Source organism: Octopus sinensis, linkage group LG8 (genome assembly GCF_006345805.1).
Source record: "Octopus sinensis linkage group LG8, ASM634580v1, whole genome shotgun sequence".
NCBI classification, from domain to species: domain Eukaryota; kingdom Metazoa; phylum Mollusca; class Cephalopoda; order Octopoda; family Octopodidae; genus Octopus; species Octopus sinensis.
The window spans coordinates 1,293,157-1,320,928 of NC_043004.1; the positions used below are offsets into that span (position 1 = coordinate 1,293,157).

At 39.3% G+C, this 27,772-nt stretch overlaps 1 protein-coding gene across 2 annotated transcripts in view; it reads right to left on the reverse strand.

Moving 5' to 3' along the window:
- The window catches only part of LOC115215189 (probable U3 small nucleolar RNA-associated protein 11), a 129,970-nt gene extending 103,343 nt beyond the window's left edge, over nucleotides 1-26,627 (reverse strand). The window contains exons 1-4 of one of the 2 annotated variants that reach the window (XM_029784377.2): nucleotides 26,443-26,626; nucleotides 21,897-21,958; nucleotides 13,011-13,113; nucleotides 1,931-2,047 (exon numbers count right to left, since the gene is read on the reverse strand). In XM_029784377.2, the coding sequence (XP_029640237.1) occupies nucleotides 1,931-2,047; nucleotides 13,011-13,113; nucleotides 21,897-21,958; nucleotides 26,443-26,502 (342 nt within the window). In that variant the 5' untranslated portion in view covers nucleotides 26,503-26,626. Of the gene's footprint in view, nucleotides 1-1,930; nucleotides 2,048-13,010; nucleotides 13,114-21,896; nucleotides 21,959-26,442 lie in introns of both variants that reach the window. The other variant, XM_036505204.1, reaches the window with a different exon arrangement.
- Between the last annotated feature and the right edge of the window lie 1,145 nt (nucleotides 26,628-27,772).

Genomic DNA, 27,772 nt, shown 5'->3' on the forward strand with positions numbered 1-27,772 from the left:
TGCTAATCAAAGATAAAGCTGTAGAAAAACCTAATAGATCGATATATTTTTACACCAGATAACTTCTAGATACCTTTAAAAATACTGTTTTTATGATCAAGACAATGTGTACCATATAGACAAAAAAAAAAGGTCAGAAAGGACAGTAAGAATATATAAATATGATTTTAATTGATTATACACTTCTCAAACAAATTTGTTGATTTCATTGAATTAAATTGATTTGCTGATTTGAAAAGAAGAAAAAAACTCATTATTATTATTATTGTTAAAGTGGCAAGCTGGCAGAATTGTTAGCATGCAGGGCAAAATGCTAAGTGGCATTCCGTCCATTGTCATGTTCTCAGTTCAAATTCCACTGAGGTCGACTTTGCCTTTCATCCTTTCAGGTTACCCATCGTGATTACTCATCTGATAAGGGTACTTCAGGTACATGCATCACAACCATATGTATGCAACATTGTGATCTCCTATCAAGATAAACAACACATGACCTTGCAGGTGGAGCTCAGTTATAATGTTTCTCAGATCAAGTAACCCATCCCACTCAAAAAGTCCCTGAAAAAGGGTTAAGGATATTGAACGAAACACCCATGTTTCCAGTGATGAATTATTCAAACCCCAAAGAATTCCAACACATGGCTATGATGCTCTCCTAGTACTTCTGCTCGTGATCAGAGATGCACATATCAATCACCAAGGGACATGCTCAACCGGTTTCTGTGGTATTGAACAGAATATTTGTTGTAGCCAGTCTTTTCCACCAGGACAAAAAACAATGCAGATGATGATACTTCCAATCAGTTAAGAACAGAAGCCATGGGAGCCACTGTCTGGTACTGCATCGGGGCATGCATAACTATGATGCTCCCCCACTAAGCAAAGCAGAAGAAATGGGAGCCACTGCCTAGTATTATTATTAAGGTGGTGGACGAGCAGAATGCTTAATACATTGAACAAAAGTAAGTTAGTGGCGCTTCTTCTGGTTCTTTACATTCTGAGCTCAGATGATACTGAGATCAACTTTGCTTTGCATCATTTTGGGATTGACAAAATAAGTTCCAGCTAAGCCTTGGGGTCAATGTAATTGAACAGTCAGGTGGCACTGGCAATGGCCACACTTGAATAGTGCTTTTTACGTGCCACCAGCATGGGAATAGTAAGGCAGCACTGGCATCGACCACATTTGTAAAAGAACTATTATTACTAAAAAGCTTCCAACAACAGCATGTTACGAACCAGTTTGGATTCCTTGTGCTAACTGGCAGAAATTGTAGAACAACAGACTAAATACTTTACAATACTGAACTATTTTGCTACAGTCAGAATTTAAAATCAACCATTCAAGACTAATTATTACTTAGTGTTCTGAAGGATTGGTAAGGTAAGAACCAGGATTATACTGTGGCTAAATCAATGGTCTACATTCTTCTATCTCACATTTGAGAACTTGTTGGTTGCTTATGGTGTTGTACTTCTGATCATGGTTCTAGTGCTCATATTTACCACAGGCATCTGGTTGCCACATTATGTCCAAAACATCTGCACTCTTAACAATCAGTCCACCTAGCTGTAAGCAGGTACAACAATTTGGAATTATAAACACCTGTAATTAGTAGTAACACTAGAAATGGGTTTTGATAGCAGGTATTAATGAGTTTTGGGGTTGTCCTGTGGCTTTAATCAGTAATACAAGCATTAATAATGTAGCGCTATGCCTATTCTATCACTATTAATGGGGGTGAAATGTTGTCCCATGACACAACTAAATAACAATCTATATTCCACAGAGTTTTGAGTTTTATCTACAACAGAAAAATGACGTGGAGAGGAACACCTCGACAGAATTCAGTACAAAAGCAGTTGTGATAAATATATACAAGGGACAATATTAAGCAGAGTATATAGTTGGAATATAAAAGGTACTTACATTTGATTCTGTCATTCGTTTCATGCGAATGTACTTCAAATCCCGCGAAAGCATTAGTTTCACCTGATCCTCTGTATGGACCTTCTCAGCACTCTCTCGTGGCTGGTGAACACCATCCTACACAGGAAGACAAAAATGAAGAAATAAAAAATCTACCTTCGTTACAAGCTGACAAACTGGTGACCCTTTTTCTGACTGACAGGAAAAGAGTAGTAACCTTTTCTGCCCAAGGAGCTCTATCATCATTATTTAATGTCTATTTTCGATACTGGTATGGGTTGGATGGTTTAACAGGAGCTGGCAAGGCTGGAGAGCTGAACCAAGCCCCAGTCATCTGTTTTAGCATGGTTTCTATGGTTGGACATCCTTATTAACACCAACCACTTCACAGAGTGTACTGGGTGCTCTTCTATGTGACACTGGTATGGCTGCTTTTCTACATGGCACCAGTATGAAGGCATTCTATGTGGTGCCAGCATAGGTACCCTTTATGTGGCACAAGCATGGCTGTTCCCATGTGGTGTTGACAAGGGAGCTTTTTACAACCAAAGAAATGGAAAATCATTTATTTTGAAAATAGTGACCTTCACAGATGAAATAACATGTCAAATAATTTGCGGTAAACTGTGTTTTGACAAGCTCTGACATGCAAATCACCTGGCAAACAGCCTGTTTGTGGTTTCAATCCATCTTTCCTATCTTGGTCATGCGAGTTTCTGTCATATTGTGCCATCAAGACAAGTGTTCACAGAATCCTCTCTGACCCCATCCTTCCCTATCAACCTCAATGTTCCTCATGGTTAGGTTTTTTTGTCCCTCGCATTCTACTTCCTATAAATTAATGATCCCCAAAGCCAAAGCTAAGAACTAATTCTTAAAGACTCAGGAGACAGTTACACTTATGTTGTTGCATAGTGCCATTGGACAACACTGATTATACTGTGGCTTAATGTGCCACGTCTGTAAGGAATAAGTTCAGTTGCTAGCAGACGGAATAAGATGTTGCTGTAAAAAAAAAATAAAAAATAAAAAAAACATTTGTTCCAACAATATGCAAATGTGCAAATTTGCATAAATGCATGCCAGCATAGAAAAATAGATGTAAAACTGGGGGGGAAAAAGAGAGTAAAACATATAAAAGGATGAAAGTGGGAAAAAAGGAAAAAAAAGGAAACCACTGTAAGTTTAAAAATGATTAAAGGAAGACTGAATGATGCATAGCAAATAGAGAGAGAGAGAGAGAGAGAGAGAGTGAGAGGGGTAGGTAGGTTGGAGAGAAGTAGAGAAAGTGACAGCAGATGGAAGCTACAGTAAGTAAGTTTAATGCTAAATAGATACCATTTAAGATGGGAGAATAAAAGAGAAGGAAACAAAATAAACGAAGCGTGGAGAAATTTCTGTTGGGACATTCCATGATAGAACAAAATTCTCCCCATGAAACATTTTCATCTCATTAATTCTATGCAAATCAAGAGTTGTACTAACGGCTTTTTACTGTGTTTAACTCGGAAACACTTTGTCTCTGGGGCAGTCTCCTGATATTAGAAGATAGCACAATACACACCATTGTCGGAGATAGAGCGAAGCATCAAACCATCAAACACACAATGAAAGCATTAGTAAGCCTACATTGGAAGTGCTCTGCTTCTAACGTTCTTTCACAACCATTTGGGTTATCGTCAATGTTGATTTCTCTTTTGCATGGTTGTTGCCAATTCCCTGCCACTGCTCATGGCTTCATTCTTCTTGAGATGAATATTTAATTATCACCTGACAAACTGCCATATTAAGAACTGATATATGCATAATATTGACCTCTACAGTTACCAGTGAACAGGAAAATAAATATTATGCAGTAGAAATAGAGATTAGGCAGAGGTGGTGGAGGTGGTGGTGGTAGGTGGGGGTTAGGGGGATGAGGACGAAGTGAGGAAGTAGATAAAACAGTTGCCACAATAGAATTCGATAGGAACAAAAGGTAGAAAATGAAAATAAAATAAATTTATTTTTAAAAACAAGGTAGAAAAAGAAAAAAGATAAAAAGAAAAGAAAAAGAACTACTTGACACATCACTGTCAGATTATTGTTTTTATTTCAAACAACTGCTTCAGTTAAGAGTCCAATCATTAAGACTTCCAAAAAATATTTTTACTTTATCTAAAAACTACTTTATATATATATGATGTACATACACACACACATATACATGCATATTTATATATATATATATAGCATGGAAAGCGGACGCTAAATGAAGACGATGATGATGATGATATATATATCACCGTGACCGACCAGGCTATCAGATGTTGCTACACATCGCTGGTCACAGTGCGCTTCGCATTGTTTTAGCCTTCAAATGACACCACTCCGCTGGCTAAGCGAGCAGGCCAACAGAATAAACAGTGAGAGAAAGTTGTGGCGAAAGAGTACAGTAGGGATCGCCACCAACCCCTCTTAGAGCCGCGTGGAGCTTTAGGTGTTTTCGCTCAATAAACACACACAACACACAGTCTGGGAAATGAAACCGCGATCCTACGACCATGAGTCCGCTGCCCTAACCACTGGGCCATTGCGCCTCCATATATATATATATTTTATTGTGTCTGGGGAGAGTCATTTTCTTTTAGTGCCTTATTAATTTAACACACTCACTGGTCTGATTTCCACTCATTTACTTATTTATTTTTACAAAAATTTTCATTGTGTCTTGCAACCTTTTCAATAGTTGTTGACTGTCATTTATCAGAACTGTGGAGGCACAATGGCCCAGTGGTTAGGGCAGCGGACTCGCGGTTTCGATTCCCAGACTGGGCGTTGTGAGTGTTTATTGAGCGAAAACACCTTAAGCTCCATGAGGCTCCGGCAGGGATGGTGGTGATCCCTGCTGTACTCTTTCACCACAACTTTCTCTCACTCTTACTTCCTGTTTCTGTTGTACCTGTATTTCAAGGGGCCGGCCTTGTCACTCTCTGTGTCACGCTGAATATCCCCGAGAACTACGTTAAGGGTGCACGAGTCTGTGCAATGCTCAGCCACTTACACGTTAATTTCACGAGCAGGCTGTTCCGTTGATTCGGATCAACCAGAACCCTCATCGTCGTAATCGACGGAGTGCTTCCATCCATTATCAGAACTACATTCTTCTTCTTTCCGTTTGTTTGTTTGTTTGCACACTTTATTGTAGGTATGCAAGTGACATTAAGATTCTAGTTACGACAAACTCTAGTAACTGCAATGCAGAAACCAAATGGAGCATAATGGAGAGCATCCAGCATGTAGCTAACTCCATCCACCAAAGTATCAAGGTGACTATAGATTCTGCCACTAGTCACCCTAACAATAGACTCCCTGGCCTTGGGTAAGAGACTGTGAGCAACAGATTGCAACTCCTCCGCTCCTATTACATGAAACTCATAGCTTCTAAATATGTTGTTCACAAGAACTCAGCTTTGTCACACAACATGAAAATTAACATACTGATAACAGACCTAGTTAGGATAATGAACAATGTGTTCCTACTATGTGAACCTTATGAAACAAAGAAACATGCAATTCTCTGGATATGATCAGAAAGATAGGGTTCAGGTATCAGAAAGGATCAGAAAGATAGGGCGCTAGAAAGAAGTTAGATAGCATTATAAGTAATGAAACCAGTGGTACCTGCCCTAGATATAGAAGTAAAAACTGGAATACGATGCAAAGAGTTTGTGACAAAGCAAGCAGGATGAACACATAGCACAAGACCGACAAATATCAAGGAGCAATGCTTGTAGAGGCCACAGCCCATGGAGAACTAGTCTGTAGATTTAGGAAAGCTCTGAAGGAGACTAAACTCAACATTAAGATTGTTGAAAAGCCAGGGAGCTCCATTAGATCATAACTATGTAGGATGTACCCTTTTGAGAATACCACATGCACCAATGATAACTGTATGGTATGTAAGATTAATCCTGGCATTAACTGTAGAACTAGGAATGTAGTCTACAGTATAAGAACATAATATACAAAGGTGAGACATATAGAAGCATTGCAGAAAGACTAAATGGAGGTCTGAGACAATATGGCGACAAAAAACAATCCTCCATATTCTACCAACATGCCAAAGATGAACATGGAGGCACACTGGCTCAACTTGACATCCGCATTTCATCCAAGCACCCAAAAGGACCCAACACTCAGACAAATACAGGAGTACATCCTTATTAATGAAATATCCCAAGTACTAAATGGGAAATATACATAGGTGTCATACCCCAATACCCACAATTTATATAGTCAAACTCATACACAGACGCAATCAAACATGTGCACACACAAGGAGACACACACAAACACATGGATATGCAGAATATATACATATACATAGACACACATACATGTATATATACATATATATACACACACATACACACATATGCATACATGCATGCATATATATATATACATGCACACACACATACAAGCATGCATGCATACACAGATACATGCAGAGTACATACAAACATGGACACATGAATACAAATACATATACATACACACACATACATGCATACATACATAACATGTGTATGTACACACACACTGACGCACACACATGCACACAAACAAACAAACAAAAAAAGAAGAATGCAGTTCCAATAACGGACAGAGTCAATGACTACTGAAAAGGTTGCAAGACACAATGAAAATTTTAGTAAAAATAAATAAGTAAATGAGTGGAAATCAGACCAGTGAGTGTGTTAAATAATAAGGCACTAAACGAGAATGACTCTTCCCAGACTCAATAAAATATGCTTCAACACACGAATTCACATAGAAAATCTTGCAAACCAAATATAAAAACGAAATTATATATATATAGGTATAAAAATTATATATAAAAAGGGACAAGAACGTGAAATACACAAAGAGACGACACAAAAAACGGACGGGTCATTCAAAGCCTTTAATCTTCAGTCAGGAACCGGATCATCATAGCAAATTTTGGCTGATTAATCCTGATATTGCTCCGAAATGGCCAGCCCCAATGAAAAACTAAGCTGCGAGCATTAGATTTCTTGGAAAAAGGATCGAATGTAAACGAAACAAGGACAGAAAAACGGACGAAGCCACACAAATATAAATACAAAAAACAAAAATAAAAACAAGAATGGTAATAACAGGACAGCAGCAGGTGTCTTACGACTTTAGACAAATTTAACTTATCTAGCAGGCGTGTTTTGAAAAAATGCCTTTTCGGTGGACGAAGACAATGTTGAACCGGCAGTGGTCACCAGCGGAATGGCTGCAGGTCACGTGAGAGTAGAGAGAGAAGGAATTAAAGAAGGGGGAAGAAACAGAGCGCGCCAAGGATTGACCAGCAGGTAATGTGAGAGTAGAGAGAGAGAGAGAAAGAAGGAATTAAAGAGGATGGAAGGAAGAGGGGTGTTGCAGTGAATAAGCTGTCATCTAAATTATGCAAAAATGAAAATAACACTCACATCTCATTTTAACAGATATTTTTACCAAAATTACATAAAAATATCTTGAAATTCTAAAAAGTAAAATTATTCATTAAAATTGCCAGTTGCTTTAATCATGGCCTCCAGATGGCTTCGGAATCTCCTGCAACTTTTCTGGACGGTCTCCTTCTTTAAGTTGGTGGATGCTGCCAAAATCCTTGCCTTCAGTTCATCTTTGGTGTGTTACAAGGAGTTTTGTTGGTCTCTTGCTCAACTGCACCCCACACATAATAATCAAGGAGGTTGCAGTCTGGAGAGTTATGTTGCCAGATGTTAGGGGTGATGTGGTCACAGAAATTGTCTGACATCCATGACTGGGTTTTCCTGATTGTGTGGCATGGTGTAGAGTCCTGTTTCCAGACATAGGATCTTCTAGTAGCCACCCTCCTGACCGAAGGCAGCACTAACTCCTCTTGGCACTTGATGTAAGCCTTCATGTTGAATCTGAGGCCGTGTGGAAAGATGAATGGAGGTATAACATCGCCATCACTAGTGATCACGCCAAACACTATGATGTTGACTGGATGTTTTGATTTTTATCACTCTCGGTACATGTCCTCAAATTGACATCTAAACACACTGGACGGTTCGTATTGGTGCTTCCAGCGTGAATGCCAAGCAGTACATGTCGTTTCCTAATTTCTGGGAGAGTGAATTGTCATGGTGCCGTTTTTCTCACAGACCGAGTCCAACTGACCCTACTATACTGTGTAGTCAACAATTAAATATGAAATAGCAACAATTTACCCATAGCATCCTGTATGTAAATATATATATAAATATATTTCTTTTTCTTTTATTCTCTTACTTATTTCAGTCAGCTATGCTGGAGCACTGCCTTGAAATATTTTTAGTTGAAAAGTTGAATGAATCAACCCTAGTGCTTACTTTCTTAAGCCTGGTACATATTCTATCAATCTCTTTAGCTGAACCACTAAGTTACAGAAATGTTTGTGCATCTGTGTTTGTCCCCCACAACATTGCTCAACAACTGATGCTGGTGTGTTTACATCCCCGAAACTTAGTGGTTCAGCAAAAGAGAACCGATAGAATAAGTACCTGGCTTACAAAGAATAAGTCCTGGGGTCGATTTGCTTGACTAAAGTGGTGCCCCAGCATGGCCGCAGTCAAATGACTGAAACAAGTAAAAGAACACTGCTTTATAATAATAAAACTGATAATACGACAAGTGTTTTGCTTCCTTGCAGCCATCATTAATCAAGAGAGTGTCTTGGTGAGTTTTCTTGCCCAAACTAAATTGTTTGTCTTCAGAAGTCTCGCTCCATAGCTGCAGTTTCTCACTTATTTTGATGAATTAGCTGATGCCATGTAAAAGCACCGGCGCTGGTGCCATGTTAAAAACACCCTTTGCACAATACAGTTCTATAAATATAGAGATGAGGAATTATGTACATTATTTACATTTGACAGATATCCGTCATATGGCGTAGTGGTTAAGAGTGTGGGCTACTAACCCCAAGATTTCGAGGTTGATTCCAGGCAGTGACCTGAATAATTATGATGATGATGATAACAATAATAATAATAATAACATCGAAAAATACCTTAGGAATGAGAACCCAGGTTCGAAATTTCCCCAACACACCTGATGAAGGCTGGAGGGTATATCAGCTGAAAAGTTGTGTTAGCAACAAACAAGATGAGGACAAATATCGTCAAATATAAATAATGTACCCTTTGTACACTCTGTAAAGTGGTTGGCATTAGGAAGGGCTTCCAGTCAGAGAAACCATGCCAAAACAGACAATTGGAACCTGGTGTAGCTCTTCAGCCATGCCAGCTCCTGTCAAACTGTTCAACCCATGCCAGCATGGAAAATGGACATTAAATGCTTCTGGTAACAGTAGTAATATTTTGATTTTTACAGATTTGGCAGAACAGGGAATCTATTTTCAATTAATTTAGTTGGTCAAATGTAAGGAACGAGACACGGACAACAGCTCTGAGGTAAGTTATACTGCTATTGAAATTGTGAAGCTACAAATCTAAGTACAGCCATTATGGTGTACTCTAGTAAAGTGCATATCACTACTTATTCTAGCTTGAAAAAAATAAAGGAACTTGCCCAATGAAGCAAGAATGGAACAATAAGCATGAAACAAAAAAAAATATTAAGAACATCATCATCATCGTTTAATGTCCGCTTTCCAGGCTAGCATGGGTTGGACGATTTCACTGAGGTCTGGCGAACCAGATGGCTGCACCAGACTCCAATCTGATTTGGCAGAGTTTCTACAGCTGGATGCCCTTCCTAACGCCAACCACTCCGAGAGTGTAGTGGGTGCTTTTACAATTGTAAAATGTGAACCACTGATCCTTTAGTTAAACTTGGCTATCTGTGTCCGACCCCTGTCTTTAAAATTCAGAGAAGTATTCCACTATTCTGAGAGTGAGGTGCTGTTGTTTAGCCCCAAGTGAAATCATTATATAAATCTAGGATCAAATACTTTCAGCCAGTTACCTTAGTAACTGAATCTATTTTTTTTTCCCTTTGTTTAACCCTCTCATTACTAACCCAACTGAAACCGGCTCTGGCACTGTAGTACAAATGTGTTGTTTTCATAAATTTTGAATTAAAATCTTCCACCAAACCTTAGTTACAATTTATATTCCTAACACTAGCTTAATTATAACCACATTATTTTACTATATTTTTTGTTATATTTAAAATTAATTGAAAGAAACACAGAGCATCTCAACGGAAATATGGTAACGAAAGGGTTAAAACAGAAGGGTGTAATTGGAAGGATATTTAGCTCCTACTTCTAACAGAGAGGCAATGATGTAGAGGTGCTCTTTAAATGTCAGCTGAGGCTTTTAGTTGTCATCCAAATCTTCAGTTTCTGGGTAAATATAAGGATCAAATGAGGACTACATCAAGGAGGTTGCTAAAAATCCTGTCTTTTATCAATCAAAGAACAATGAAATAAAATCCAACCAATCAGGTAACGGTGTTGACTAAACCAATCATGGCCATCCCATACAAATATGTGGCCATTTTAACAATGTTAGACACTATTCATATTATCATCATCATCATCATTCATAGCTGCTGTTGTATACAGCTGTTTCCTCGTGTATGTACAGATTTGTGTGTGTGTGTGTGTGTGCTGTTGTCCATTGGTACAAGTTGTTTTTTTTCTTTTTTTGGCCAGCATAAATTGAAACATTTCTTGCCAAGCATGAGGAGATATTTACAGTAAGAAATGTTAAACTGCAGAAGATCATAAAAATGATCTTGGAAAAAATAAAAACAATATAAAAGAACATAATGATGGTTGAAAAGCGATACTTATAGCATTTTCACTTTTGGCTGTTAAAGATGGCATGTGTGTGTCGGTGGGGGAGGGGAGAAAGTAGAGGTTGGCTGAAATGTTGTGATACAATCTGTCTGCAAACTTTGTTTAACTCACGAAAAACAGCGGGTGAAGTCTTGTGGCGTCTTACTTCTAGCAAACATCATCCATCATCTACCTCTGTATATCAAGTGACATATTCAGTAAGTGCCATGACAAGTGTGGTGCCTTGCTCTCCTCTCTTGCATCCAGCCAGACATTTTATACTTTGACCTTGCATCTTTCTCACCTCACTCACCCCTCTCTCTCTTGCTCTCTCTATCTGTCTGTCTATCTCTTGTTCTATCTCTCTATGTTTCAAGCAATATCTTTATCTCAATGTTTGCAACTTTCTCTTCCGTTCAGTTGCATCACTCTTCCAAATTTCGATATGAAATATGTTCCCTCCTGTCACCTTTACCCATCCATCCCAACACCCCCTTAACTACAGCAATGTAAACACTTAAAAAGAATTCTGTTCCAGTTGACTAACTCCTGATTGTCAGCCATCTCCACTACATTCACTGATTCATTGACCCTTAAAGTCAACACCAGACCGACCAAGACCGGTCAGTTGTTTTACTAATCCACTATCACCTTCAGAAAAAGCCTGTCATAAATATTTTTTTCTATCTATCTGCCAACTACTGCTGAATATAATCTTCCATTTTCGGTTTTCTTATATGAAATGGAATTTTCCCATTGCCTGAATCATCATCATCATCGTAATTTAATGTCCATTTTCCATGCTGGCATGGGTTGGCCAATTTCACAGGAGCTGGCAAGCTGAAGGGCTGCACAAGGTTCCAGCTGTCTGGTTTGGTATGGTTTTTACAGCTGGATACCCTTCTTAACACCAACCACTTTACAAAGTGTACTGGGCGCTTTTTATGTGGTGCCATGCTGGCACAGGTGCACTTTATGTGGTGCTGGCATGGGGTGCTTTGTACACAGTGCCGGTAGGGGTCAGCACTGACTCAGATGCCTCAAAAATATTCAAATTAGAATGGTTCAGCATTGCACTAAAATATTCGCCAGTAAGTTTTGTCGGTCATTTGAACAGAAATTCCACCAAACTGATTTCACCTATGGCTTTGGCGAGGTTGATAAAACAGACTGTTAAAGATTCTTCTTGATTTCAAATACAAATCCTGCTAGAGTCAGCTTTACTGGTTGGTCATATCAGTGATGACAGAATAAAGTACCTTCACTTTCACAGTTTAAGCACAACACCTCAGACTCACACAAACACACACACATCATACATGAATCAAAACAAATCCTTAGAATGTAGCATTCTTCATTATAATAATGGTGATTGTGGGTCAACCACAGTTACAAACTGATTTCATTTCCTTGACAATGCTGGTGCCATGTGAAAAGCAGCCAGTACTTTATAAAGTAGGAAGGGTATCTAACCATATAATCTATGCCAAAACAGCCTCACCATTTTGGTGCCATGTAAAAAGCACATAATTCACTCTGTAAAGTGGTTGGTGTTGGGGGGGGGGGCGTCCAACTGTAAAATTAAAGCTAAAACAAACAGGAAGTTGGTGCAGTTGTATCAAGATGAATTCTGGCGTATGGATGCAGTCAGAACATTGGTCCCTTCCTCCTGCTGGCCATGGCTTCTTAATCTCTGTTGCAGCTGCCCATGACATTTCTTACAGCCATAACAATGCTCACAGAGCATTGAACAGCAGTCATGGTGTTGGCACTTTAATACCCATTGCAGAACATCACGATACAAGAAACTCTTTTCCAATATTCAGATGACATCCAGTCCTCCATGTCAGCTAAATTCTTCACAAGAACAAAATTAACCTTTATGCTCTCCAATGCCGTAGATTGTTCACTCACACATCAAACTATTCCTGGAAAAGGAGTGCTCAACTTGGCTAATTATCAATCCAAGATTACTTTAATTAAATGATAGTTACATTACTGGTTGGAATTTCCAAGTTAACTCATCACATCAACAATTAATTAAGGTAATCTCAGCCTGATGATTAATCAAGTCGAGCACCCCTTGTTGAGTAAATACTATGAGAGAAGAGCAGCCAGCTAAGAAACATATGAAGCCTGTATTTTACCCGTTCCACTCCTTCAATTTGTATTTATATATTGATGTATAGATTGTATATATGTATATACAGAAAGAGAGAGAGAGAGACAGAGGAATACAGTGAAATAATTTCTGAGAATCTTTGGATTACTTACCACTTTTTTATTGCGAACCATATTGAAGTAGAACTCATCAGGATTGCGGTTCAGTGCTTTCACCTTCAGTGACTTTATAACTGCTTTCCTTCTCTGATCCTCACTAAAAGTATAAATGAAATTCAGCATTTAATTTGCTTAAAGTTACTTTAATTATCTCTAACCATCTCTCTTTACATACAAATAAGTCTGAAATAAGAACAGGGTTGATATGATTGATTAAAATACTTGAAGGTGGATCCCCAATATGGCTGTAGTTCAATGAACAAAACCAAAAAGCACTAAAGAATATCACAAGAAAAATTACTTTGATTCACTAATTCTGGTCAGTTGGCTTTGACTGTTCTCAGGTACCATCATCAGAATTCATAAATTTGAGGTACATCACAAATCAACATCAACAAGAGCATTCAGAGAGTGCAAACATCCGCTAAGGCAACACTAACATCCTCTCAACGATTAGCCAGAGATGATTTTTAAAATGAGAATATCTGAAATAATCTCAACTGCTCTCAAAAATGAGAATACTAAAGATCACCATTGATCATAATCTTCTTTCTTGATTAACAAATCTCGTTCTTTCCCTATTAGCTTCAGCCTATTTGTTCATCATACAACCCCCTCTCTCTGTCTGTCCGTCTCTCTCTCATACAAACTTTCACCACCCCCTTTCCAGTGTCAGATATTTTACACCACAGGAAGCTGTCATTATCATACTAAAATAAAATCAAGAACAACACTGCAATACCACAATAAAATCAGCCAACCCTCTGCACACATCACACATACACTATACAATAACCACTCAATAAAATAATACAATGCATCAGACTGGAGCCTGGTGCAGCCTCCTGGCTTCCAAGACCCCAGTTGAACTGTCTGACCCATGCCAGCATGGAAAACGGATGTTAGACGATGATGATGATGATGAACTAATAACTCTCATTTTATGTGACTGGGACCCCCATAAAACAATATGATACACGTTCCTACATAACTAAGACCTGACAGTGTATTACCCACAACTCATATTTTATACAGCCAAAACTGATGTGGGGTTGCACTCAATGAGGCACATAAGCTAACATGAAACTGTATAACCAAGCAGCTGAAATTGAAGACACTCTAACTGACCCTTAATCATTGAGCTAACAAATATGCCATCTAGATATGAACTGGATAAGGCAGTATAGTTTGATTTAGTTCACTTTGGCATGCCTAAGAATGTTTGCAAAGCTTTATGAACCTTGTCTCGCCTATTGAACATTTCTAAACAATCCCAGTAAGTATACAAAATGTTATTCCATCCCCCACAAAGTACTCAAGAGTAAGAATGGAACTTACACTTGTCTCCTTATGAGAGCTCAAAATCTCTCGTGGAAGCGTCATCCAACCAAAGTACAAATATATGGGAAATTACCACCTGTATCATCTCTTGTGAAAGGTAGTACAGTCCAGTTTGCTGGACATTGCTGTAGAGCTGAAAACGAGGCAATTTCTACTCTTCTCCTCTGGAAGCCATCTGCTCGCGATACCAGAGGGCGCACACTCTCCTACCCTGATGTAATCTCCAGGGATACAGGCATCCAGCAACAGGACCTCCATAATGCTATGATGGACTGTGAAGTCTGGTGTAACATAGTAAATTCCATTATCTCGACCACGGTCGAACATTGATGATGATGAGGAGTAAGAAATTCTCAAGAACTGCTTGCAAAACTGCTTAAAGGATACGGACAAAATATACAGGGTCATTCAGATCATATCTAGATAGACTATTTGTAAGGTCAATGGACAGGGATAGTAGAAGGTATTCACACTTTTGGTTCAGTTATTTCAAGATTGGCAGTCAGACTAGATGGCCACCTATTAGAGCAATCATGAATCACTTGCCCAGTTTGTACATTTTGGTTCTTAAGTCATTGTTTCATAAGTTGGAATTGCTGAGGAGCACCTCAAAGATTTCCCCCAAAACATTAACAATTACGGGATCTCTCATTTAAGAAAATCTAAAGAAATAACCTGCTTCTTGGGAATCTCTGTGGAATTACCTGTTCAAAAGTAAAAGGATAAATACAATGGCAAATTCTTCAACTAGAAATGGTGGAAAATGCTTCGATACTCAATGCATTTTTACTAAATATGTAAAATGTGACAAGAATTATGCAGACAATACCATCTGTATATTATGATTACACATCAAAGGCACAGGAAGGTTACAGCCTTGTCTGTAAAAAGGTATCTCAACCAATCATAGAATACAGAACTTAGCATTTCAGCAGATATGTCATCATCATCATCATCGTTTAACGTCCGTTTTCCATGCTAGCATGGGTTGGATGGTTCGACCAGGGTCTGGGAAGCCAGGAGGCTGCACCAGGCTCCAGTCTGATCTGGCAGTATTTCTACAGCTGGATGCCCTTCCTAACGCCAACTACTCCGTGAGTGTAGTGGTTGCTTTTTATGTGCCACTGGCACAGGGGCCAGAGGAGGCTGGCAAATGGCCACAATCAGTTGGTGCTTTTATGTGTCACCGACATGGATGCCAATCAAGTGGCGCTGGCATCTGTCATGTTCGGATGGTGCTTTTTATGTGTCTCCAGCATGGGTATCTTAACCACAATTTCCATTTGATTTTTATTTTGATGTTGGTGTTGACGCACTTGACTCAATAGGTCTCCTCAAGAACAGCGGGTCACCCTACTGTTCTTGAGTAGACCTATTGAGTCAAGTACGTCAACACATTTGATAGAAACTATAGTAAGTTATGAGTTAATACAGCGATGGTTAGAAGTCTACAACCACAGACTAGCAAACACCACAAACTTCTGAATTGTACATGGTTCATTATATGATTTGAATATCACAGGCTCTGTTCACAACCCACCACCCACATTTGCATCACTCAGCATCTCTGCACCATGTCATAAAGTTTTTGGTATCATTTCAAATTTATTGTTTCTTGAAAATTTCAAAGTTCGACCTTGGAAGATATCAAAAATAAAGTATTTAACCAATACATACACATACATATATAATTTAGTATTTTCCAAAGTTTTTTTATTATATATATATATATATATATAGATAGATATATCCTGCTGTCTCCCACTCTTTCTCTCCTCCTGCTCTTCCCTCAGGTTGGGTAACCATGTATCTCCCATACAGCAGCAACTTGTTTCTGTCCTCATTTTTGATCTCTCTCTCTCTCTAGCCAGGTAACCTTGTACCTCCTCTATAGCATGACACCTGTTTCTGTCTCTCTGTCTCATTACAATCTTTCATTATCCAACACAAGATCCCCTCCTCTCAAAAAATTTCTGTCTTGCAGGTTACTTGGTGACCCTGCCAGTGCTTGTGTTACTTAAAAAGCATCCAGTCCACACTGTAAAGTGGTTGGCATTCGGAAGGGCATCCAGCTGTATAAACCTTGCCAAAACTGACCTCACCTCTACTTATACCATGCAAAAAGCACTCAGTCCACTCTGCTGGTTGCTGTAAAAATCCTGCCAAAACAGATACAGAAGTCTGGTACAGGCTTCTGCCTGGCCGGCCCCTGTCAAACCATACCACCACAGAAGGCAGATCGTGCCAGTGGCACATAAAAGACACCATTTGAGTGTGATCGTTACCAGCATTGCCTTACTGGCACTTGTGCCCCGTGCTAGTAGGGTGCTAAGAGCACCATCTGAGCGTGATCTTTGCCAGAGCGTCTAACAGACTTCCGTGCCGGTGGCACGTAAAAAGCACCATTCAAGCGTGAGTGTTACCAGTGTCGCCTTACTGGCACATGTAAAAACATTTGAGCGAGGTCATTGCCAGTACTGCGTGACTGGCCCCTGTGCCGGTGGCACGTAAAAAGCACCCACTACACTCTCAGAGTGGTTGGCGTTAGGAAGGGCATCCAGCTGTAGAAATTCTGCCAGATCAAGATTAGAGCCTGGTGCAGCCATCTGGTTTGCCAGCCCTCAGTCAAATCGTCCAACCCATGCTAGTATGAAAAGTGGACGTTAAACGATGATGATGATGATATATATATATATATATATATATATATATATATATATATATATATAAATATATATAGTCTGTTATATATTAGTTGCATATCATACTTAAAGATGTCAGCTTTTTGAAGAATTATATCAGAAAATCAGATATCATTCGGTTGAGAAAGTTTTTGACAGAAACAAGTGATGATACTGAGGTTAGATCTCAGGATGTTAGGCCTCACAGCAGAGATGATGCAAAATGAAAATGATTAACAATATGTTGTAAAGCAGATGCAAGAATAGGAGAATGGACACTAAAAATGCTGTTGATTGTTAATGAGTAAACTTTCTGAGATCATGAGTCAAAACTTCAAATAACCCTGAGTAGAATTACTTCACAGACTATTCTATCAATGTATATTGAAAACATCAGTTCTTTATCCATTGATATTTCTATCACAAAGACACCAAAACATCAATAAGGCCTATATGTATGTACTGTGTGAAAGAAGACTTCTAAAACACCTCACAATGGAGATTCTGGCAAATTAATCTGGCCCCAAATATAAATGGTAGACATGAGAAGAAAACACAACTATGATGTTGTAACTACTTCACCCAAACTGTACATAACAAGTTAAAACACTCTACAATATTTAACAATCACTCATGCTAATATTATATTCTGATCATGGAAAAAATTTCACTGTAAAAGTTGGAATATTTCAATTCTAACAAAAAAAACAAAAAAACTACAATACGGAAGCATGATAAAGTGCTAAATTACAAGCTTGTAGGCTGTGAGTTCAAATTCATGACAGGGATTTTCTAGGTTTTCTAGGTAGAGTACTTTATTCTTATTACAGAACTGGAGGTTCCTACGGGACAGCTTATTGAGGGCTACAGACCAAATTTGTGACTAGTGCGAAGTCCTATCTTAAGTAAAATGGTAGTGGAACAGAGAAGGAGACAGGGCCATAAGAACAAAGAAATAGGCCTGGAAGCTCTAGAAGAGTAGGGGTGACTGTAGGAGAGAAGAGTTTTCATGTGAATAGCAGTACACATGCACTTAGTGACACTAAAAAGAAAGAGGCATGGAAGTGCCACTATATAAAGCTGCTAAATGTGGAGAATCTTCCTCAGAGCCTTCCTAATGGGGACCCAACAGAGGGACCAGCTATTTGAGTTGACAGCAACATCATACATATGATAGATGAATTATGAAGACGGGGAAAGCACCTGGCCCGTAAAAAAATTACTGCGTAAAATATCTGAGAGAATGGGATATGGCAGAGTCAACTGTATTATCAGTCAAGCTGTCCAGGAAGCGAAAAAAAATTTTTTCCCACGAGAGTTCCGGACCCCAGTAATGAACTCATTTGCATACAGTCAATCAGAGCTCACTTTGACCTTATTGTCAAATTAACAAACACACACTTCCAAGTAAACTCAAGATCAAGAGATCGCCAAGTTATGCCTGATTTTAGAAGGAGACAAGTAATTAGATAGAATCGTATCTCTACCTATTATCGGATTTTGTTAGGGCCCCATATGGTAAAGATGTGGATGGGAAAAATGTGGGTAGAAGGTGATGTGCTAGCGGCCCTCTCTCCTTACTGTTTTACAAAATAAACAACAACACAAATAACTACGCAGAGGCAGCCATGGTTGGAACAAGAACAAGAACAACGAGCATTCTTAAGAGAAAAGAAGCGTGGTCATTCTGTAACCCAAGTGACCTTATCTTATCGCCCATCACTTCTTATGAACCCATAAGTTAGTTTGATAGTTGAGCTCTAATTGGCTGTATGCAAATGAGTACATAACTGAGGTCCAGAACTCTTGTGGGAAAAAAAAAAAATTCATGTCTAGAAAGGGGTCATACTCAACAACTGGTGTAGTTGCATTATAGTTGACCACCACAAAGGTAAAGGAGATGTTGGAACCAGGTCATGAAAGTTACAGAAAGGATCACAGTTCCACTAATTAGGAAGAGAATTAACCGAGATAAAATGCAGTTTGGTTTAGTGCTGAGGAGGAGTGCAACTGATACCATTTTCCTACTACAGAAACTGCAGGAGAAACATTAAGCAAAAAATAAACTACTGCCATATTTGGTATTTGTCAACATGAAGAAAGCCTTTGACAGGTCTCTCGCTCCTCCATCTGGTGGTCAATGTTGGGGGTAGCTGAGTGGATGGTGAGAGCCACCCAGGTCATGTATAGGGATGCTGTCAGTAGTGAGCATAGCAATGAATTTAGTGTGCAGAAAGGAGTTCACCAAGGACTGGTTTCCAGACACCTCTTCTTTATTATAGTCCTCCACTCATAACAGAAGTTAAAACTGGTTGCTTATGGGAGCTCGTCTACGCCGATGACCTTGTTTTCTTATAAATCTCTAATAGAATTTGAGAAGAAATTTCATGTGTGGAAGCAAGGTCTGAAATCAAAGGGCTTTAGAGTTAATTTTGCAAAGAGCAAAGTACTCTTCAGCAGAAAAGTAAACAATCTAGAAATCACTTCAAGGAAATTGTTTTGCTCAACATGTAGAAAAGGTAGAGATTTCAAATGGTGTAACCAGTGCCAGTGGAGTCACATGAAGGTTGACAGAGAAAGTAGTTTTTGCATGTGGCTTATGTGCAGGAACAAACAATTAACACTCAGAGCACATCATCATCATTATCACTTAACGTCTGCTCTCCATGCTGGCATGGGTTAGACAGTTTGACTGGAACTGGAAAGCTAGAGAGCTGTACCAAGTTCCAGTCTGATTTGGCATGGTTTCTACAGCTGGATGCCCTTCCTAACACCAAGCGCTCTGAGTATAATGGATGCTTTTTACGACACCGGCATGGGTGCCATTTACATAACACCGGCAATGTCCATGACTACAATTCCATGGGTGTCATTTACATGACCACTGGCAACAACCACGGGGTTCCATTTTGGTAATAGACAGTCTCTCTGACTTTGGTGACCAAATTAGCAGTGGAGGAGGATGCTCTGAAAGCTGCACAAATCGGAACCAGCAAAGTTGAGGGAGCTACTATAGGTCCATGTCCCACCATACAATCTGTCCCTGACAAATCTTTCTCTCTACATCTCATCTTCCTAACCCTCCCCACTGCATTCCCCTCGTCTATCTCTCACTCTCCCTTGTGAACCCACCTGTATACTATATGTCCCTACCAAATCCATTCCCCACAAAACATCCTCCAAATACCTCCTCTCTCTACTTGTACCCAATCACTACTTTACATCACTCCATCTCCCACTTGCCTTTTGCAATCTCACAAATGTACCCACCCACACACTCTGTCCACTTCCCTATATACACTTCCTTGTAACTTGGGTGTACACCTTCACTGTCATATCTGTCTGTCTCTCTCTCTCTTCATCTGGGGCAGCCATGTATCTTCTCCACTGCAAAACACCTACTTCTGTCCCTCTATTCACACTCTAACTTCTCAATCACCAGGTGCAAAGCCCCCTCCCTCAATTTCTCATGTATATGTGCAGGAGTGGCTGTGTGGTAAATATCTTGCTTACCAACCGCAAGGTCCCAGGTTCCATTCCACTGTGTGGTACCAGGCAAGTGTCTCCTACTATAGCTTTGGGCTGCCCAAAGCCTTGAGAGTACAAACTGAAAGAAGCCCATTGTATATATATATATCATCATCATCATTTAGCGTCCGTTTTCCATGCTAGCATGGGTTGGATGGTTTAACTGGGGTCTGTGAAGCCGGAAGGCTTCATCAGGCCCAGTCAGATTTGGCAGTGTTTCTACGGCTGGATGCCCTTCCTAACGCCAACCACTCCGTGAGTGTAGGGGGTGCTTTTTACGTGCCACCTGCACAGCGTGCCACATATATATATGTGTGTTTGTCCCCCGACTATCACTTGACAATCAATACCGGTGTGTTTACATTCCCTTAACTTAACGGTTCAGCAAAAGAGACCGATAGGATAAGTACTAGGCTTACAAAGAATAAGTCTTGTGGTCAACTTGTTCAACTAAAGGCATTGCTCCAGCAAGGCTGCAGTCAAATGACTGAAACAAATAAAAGAATAAAACCATAGTATTTTAGGACACCTGTGCATCTTCCCCATACAAGCACTACCTTCTCCATAAACTTTCTCATGATTCCACTGCATCTCTTGTGGGTCCATAGCTTGCACTGAGTACACTGTATGGGATCCTTGCCAACACCATTCCAACATCTCCAGCAGAACCATTTACTTGAAGTTGTTAGAGTCCTGCCTCTTTTCCAGCTTACTAGAACTTTGGTCCTTGCTAAGTTAACTTCAACAATCTAGCATCTAAACTAGCTATATTTAACCCCAAAATTCTTCCTGTTTTATGTTCAAACTGGCCAGATCCAGCTTTTTGCACCTACCCTACAAAGTCATTCTAAAAATAGAGAATAATATTATCAAAATCTCAAACCTGAGACAATACATGGTTAATTCAAAACAATTCTAGCATGATCGTTGCAAGTGCCGCCTGACTCGCTCACATGCTGGTGGCATGTAAAAAGCACCATTCAAGCGTGGTCAATGCCAGTACCGCCTGACTGGCCCTCGTGCAGCTAGCATGTAAAAAGCACCCACTACACCCTCGGAGTGGTTGGCATTAGGAAGGACATCAGCTGTAGAAACATTGCCAGATCGGATTGGAGCCTGGTGCAGCCTTCTGGTTCACCAATCCTCAGTCAAACCATCCAATCCATGCCAGTGTGGAAAGTGGACATTAAACAGCGATGATGATGGTGAATGTAAAGAGATAGGCATTACATTTGGCAGAGTAATCTTAATGCTAAAGAATAGCTGAAAATTCTCAAAGAAATTACTTTCACTTTCACATTTAGTTGAGTAAAATGGTTTTGATACTTACGTAGCTCGGCGTTTGTAATCTTTCTTCTTTTCCAAAAACCCAAGTTTTTCTCGAGCAGATGGCTGAAAAAGGGAATAAAGACATAAATGTAATATCACTAAGCTACAGATTTGAAGGGAGACATTTAATATTTGTTAGAGTCTAAGATTCTTTTTATGAATAAATAAATTTTAAAAAAATCCTGGCAACATTTGATCTCAAGTCATAGACAATCAACTTACCTTTTTCAATGAATTAGTCTAAGAAAGGAGAATCCAATGTGATGGTGCAACACCAGCTTAAAGGACAGCAAGTTGTTTTGTAATTCAAACAGCTAATTCCCAACAAGCCCTTAACTTGTGGATCCTTTTGGATGTTGAGCACATATGATTGTAGGTGAATGCTACATCATGGCAAGTGAGATACATCAGCTCACAGGGGGAACACTGTATCCAACTGGTAATTGATTTATAGATTCCAGAAATAAGAAAAGCATGACTGATCTCATCAAAAAGACACACAATAACAAAAGATATTTTGCCCAGTGTTGAAATGATTGTCAATCCATCACTTTATATAACCTTAGTGCTGCATTCTGATCACATGAACGACACTTTTTAATCGGTGGTTCATTTCCCCTGGTTGTAAGTAGGCACCACCTACAACTCATTATAGCAATGGTTCTTAATCATGGTCCATTTAAGATTTTGCTGTTAACATTTATGAACCTTGTTGAGTGTAAGCAAAGTATTACCAAAATTTATTGGTCATACGTCTACAATACGCAAAATATTTTAACATTTTTTAATACAATTTCTAATTAAATTCAATTTATAAACAAACAGGATTTTTTAAACATTGAATGGTTGTGAGGGTCCACCCTAGTAAAATAGACATCAAAGGGGTCCATAGGCAACAAATGGTTGAGAATCCCTGTCTTCTAGTCTGATGTATGAGTATAGCAAAACTGATGAATGCTTGTTAAGATGTGAAGATGCGAATAACTGAGGTGGTAAGTCAATGGTTTTTGTAATGTTACTGTATTGAGTCTAGAATCAAGGGGTTTACTACTTAAAAACTCTTGTTTAATTAGCTCAAAGTATATTCAAGATAGTATGTACAAGATATTGTAGATAACATAGAGGGGGTACAGCTCACAGCTGCAAGCAGAGGCAGCATTGGACGGAGTGGTTTACAATGTTGAGTTCAGTTCTTTCAGTGGGAGATGTGCTTTGTCATAGTCTAAGATTTTGTTTTGAGGAAATTACATTCTTTTATCTATTTAAAACAAATGAAAGCACGTAAAAACACCAACCGATCGTGGACGTTTGCCAGCCTCCTCTGGCCTCTGAGCTGGTGGCACGGAAAAAACACCCACTACACTCACAGAGTGGTTGGCATTAGGAAGGGCATCCAGCTGTAAAAACCATACCAGAACAGACTGGAGCCTGGTGCAGCCACCATGGCTTACCAGACCCCGGTCAAACCGTCCAACCCGTGCTAGCATGGAAAACGGACGTTAAATGATGATGATGAAACAGGAGCTGAGCAACAATCTGATGGAAGCTTATTTGGAAAGGATTATCTAATTAGTTCAGTTATTTGCAGTGCTCAGTCCCATGAGTAGAGTTTGGACATGGATGGCTTTGCCCAGGTGCAATACATGAAGATGAAGTGATTGTCGGTCTCACCTTGACTACAGGCTAGTGAAAACAGCACAAGGTTAATACAGTTGATAAGATAAATATTTAGGGGTCCTTTTGAGTGTTGGGCCTCACGGAGGCAGTGACTAAGACCATTGGCATTATGTCGTGCTTGAGAAGATGACCCATTAAGCTGGGCAAAATCAGTCATGGCAGATACCAGCGTTATGCAAATGGGACATAAAAGCACCCATTAGACTCTCGGAGTGGTTGGCATTAGGAAGGGCATCCAGCCATAGAGAACCATGCCAAATCAGACTGGATCCTGGCACAGCCTTCCAGTATGCCAGCCCAGTCAAACTATCCAACCCATGCCAGCATGGACAACAGACCTTAAATGATGATGATGATGATAACTCAGGCTGATGTTTTGTACATTTGTGTAAAGTGGTTATCACCAGCAATTACAAAAGTGGTTGTCGTTAAGAACTGCATCCAGGGACAGAGAACTAATCTAAGAATACAATGTACAGATGAAAGGTAGTCCTCTGACCCATCTAAGACGGCAACAAAGACGACCAAGTAAGAACTAACTTGGACTGCAATGACCAGTTCAACTCATGCCAGCATGTAAAGTGAATATACAATTATGATGATGCAACACTATTACCTCTAAAATATATGTGCAAGCTCACACACACACATCGTTCATCATCATCATCATTGTTTAATGTCCGCTTTCCATGCTAGCATGGGTTGGATGATTTGATTGAGGACTGGCGAACCAGATGGCTGCACCAGGCTCCAATCTTGATCAGGCAGAGTTTCTACAGCTGAATGCCCTTCCAAATGCCAACCACTCCAAGAGTGTAGTGGGTGCTTTTACGTGCCATCAGCATGTGGGCCAGTCAGGCGGTTCTGGCAATGGCCACGCTCAAGTGGTGTTTTTTACATGCCACCTGCACAGGAGCCAGTCTAGCGGCACTGGCAACGACCTCGCTCAAATAATACTATAGAAACAAAATTAATGTGTGCACAAATGGTTAGTTGCTTAAAATAATATTTTTATCAGAGGAAAATAAAATTGCCCATTCCAGCCAAGACTATTTCATCTCTTTTTAAGATATTGAGTACTCACAACAATATAATCCAATGCATTCTTCATTAAAATAGTAGGGTGTGGTTTGAGATTGATTTGGCTGCTTCTTTTAACTGTCAGCAAATAAGCTCAGAACAAACATCTGCAAGTAGATGCTGGCTATCTTATTGGCTTGTATTAGTTCCTGTCCCCAGAATCTAAACCTAAGTGAAAGCTCGGAATCCACTGCAGAGATCCATAAATCAAAGGGTCAGTAGAAACTTCACATCTTTATCTTCACCCAAAATTAAGTGGACCTTTTCTTCTTTTAATGTTTTGCATTAAATTTCAGACAGTGTAAGCAACATCAAGTAGGTAGATGGACAGGTAAGTAAATGAGAAGTAGACTATTGTGGGCCTCACTTGAGCCTTGTTGAGCTGGGGCTGAAGTATTTTCTGGCCCCTGCAGTTTAATAACAAATTTCCATGTTGGCATAGGCTGGATGGTTCCATCATCACATACAGCAACAGTGTGATCTGATAGGAAGCTACCAATGCAAGGGACGAAAGACATGTGAAGCTCACAGGCAGGAAGCTTTGCTATGAGATTTGCAAACCACACACGGTCAAAGACTTTGCTGATGTCTCGGACAACACTGCTTTCACTTAACATCTCTATGGTGAGAGATTTGAGAGTACAGATCCCCTGTGAATCTGGTTTGACAGAAGATATACAGGTAGTCAAGTGAGGAGATAAAGCTGTTGGAAAACCTTGTTAATGATGTTAGAGATGTCAGAAGTAAGAATAGAATAAAAGAATGAAAGCCAGATGGGGCAAGAGATGTGAGGTGTTGCCTTTCTTTGGAATAGGACACAGTAAAACATGCTTCCAAATTATCTGGGTAAATTTCTGTAGAGAATACGAAATTAAAATGTTTAGTGAGTGGAGGAGCAAGTTCTGGGGTGAAATATTGAGTGATATTGTCAGGTCTGGTGACCTTTTTTAATGCATGCCCTCAGTTACAGATCTATAACCTGTAGGGCCTTTATAAATATTCATATCAGTTACATTCAACAGATGTTCAGTCCAATGATTTCAGGTGTTCTGAGAGTTGTGATGTTTATTGCTTTTTTGTCTAATCAATCCGGAACCCATCTGGGACAAATTAGTCCAGATAACGTTATTTACAGCTTTGGCTAAGTCCTCAATTATAGGACAAAGGTATGATGGAGTAACCACCCAAATATATAACGGGTCCTTATTCTATCGCATCTCAAGAGCGTTGTACGGCCTGGATTTATTTCTGCGCTTTACCAAATGAAAATACATAAAGTTAAGTTGAAAACTATTGGTTTCTAACATAGTTACAACTCTACACAAGTTAAGAAAGAAGGGTACAGTTGATTAAAATGACCGCTAACAGTTTTTATTTTATCGATCTGGAAAGTAGGAAAGGCAAAGTTTACATCGGCAGGGTTTGAACTCAGAACGTAAATGGCCAAAACTAAATACCACTAAGAATTTTAATCAATATTTTACCAGTCTATATATTAACAGATACAGTTAATTAAAAAAAAAAGAAGTTTTCTTCGATCTTAGCAAACTGGTTCTCACTAATTTTAGTCGATGTTTTTACAACTAAGGGACATCACAAAGGCTTAGAAAACTTGGCTCTTGATTAATTATAATGCTACGAAGAGTAATTTTATTCATAAATAAATAATAAATACAAAAATAAACCCCATAAATAGTGTTCGTTGCTAAAACAGCTGAGATTTAGAGAGAAAGGAGAAACGTCCGGGGCAAGCACGTGTTTAGAGACGATTAATTCGAAATAAAACATACCTGACTACGTTCCTTATGCATTTTCTGTCCACTTTTCCGAGCGTTTTTAAACGACGACATGGCTGTAAATAATTAGTAATGTTTTGTGCGATTATTAATTAAGATGAAAATTATTTAATTACAAAACATTGACGACGCACAACGTGAATGTTTACAAGACGGGGAAGTGAAGAGCGTATATAAGGGAAGTAACTCTAACTGATTAACTTCTGAATTCCAATCAGAGGAAAAGTCAGAGCTAAGAAAGCAGACCTGGAGAGGCCGTTTCAAACTTGGCAAACAATTTTTCAAATTAAATTAAAATTCTAAGACAAATTAAAATTTTTTAAAAATAAAACTGAAAGTTGTTTTCATTAAGTATTAAATTTATTGTGAATTTTTTTTTTATATCTTGTATTGTATTCAAATTTTAATTAGAGCTTTAATCATTTATATTTCAGTTCCTTTCAATTCTGGCTTTTGAACACATCTCCTTTATCAATTTCGAATTTCAAGCATACATCAATAAAAAAAAAATAATAAACGGGTAAAATTGAAGTGAAATTTGCATATTTATAGAGCCACAGTTGGCTGAAATGATAAGATACCTGACTGCTAACCAAAGGGTCGACAGTTTGTATCCGGTCACCGACACTGCTCTCTTTTACACTCTTTTACTTGTTTCAGTCATTTGACTGCGGCCATGCTGGAGCACCGCCTTTAGTCGAGCAATCGACCCTAGGACCTATTCTTTGGAAGCTTAGTACTTATTCTATCGGTCTATTTTGCCGAACCACTAAGTTACGGGGACGTAAACACACCACCATCGGTTGTCAAGCGATGTTGGGGAGACAAACACAGATACAAATATATACACACACATACGCATACATATATACATATATATGACGGGATTCTTTCATTTTCCACCTACCAAGTCCACTCACAAGGCTTTGGTCGACCTGAGGCTATAGTAGAAGACACTTGACCTAGGTGCCATGCAGTGGGAATGAACTCGGAACCATGGTTGGTAACCAAGCTACTTACCACACAGCCACTCCTGCGCCTACGTTGAAGAAAAAGAAACAACTCTTTCGGCCATAAATAGGTCGCATTAATAGATGCAGTTTACCGCTGCAAGTTGCTGAACATTGTGAGAGAAGTTTTAGCAAGAAGGGTTTTCGTGAGATCGTTTTTCCCAAGTATATTATAAACTATTCATAAACGACGGATACATATTTCCATTCAAAACGTTGGTTTCAAAGTTTTGGTATAAGGGTGGTGGTGGTGGTAGGGGTGGGGTGTAAGTTGATTGATTACATTGACCCCAATGCTCCACTGGTACTTATGT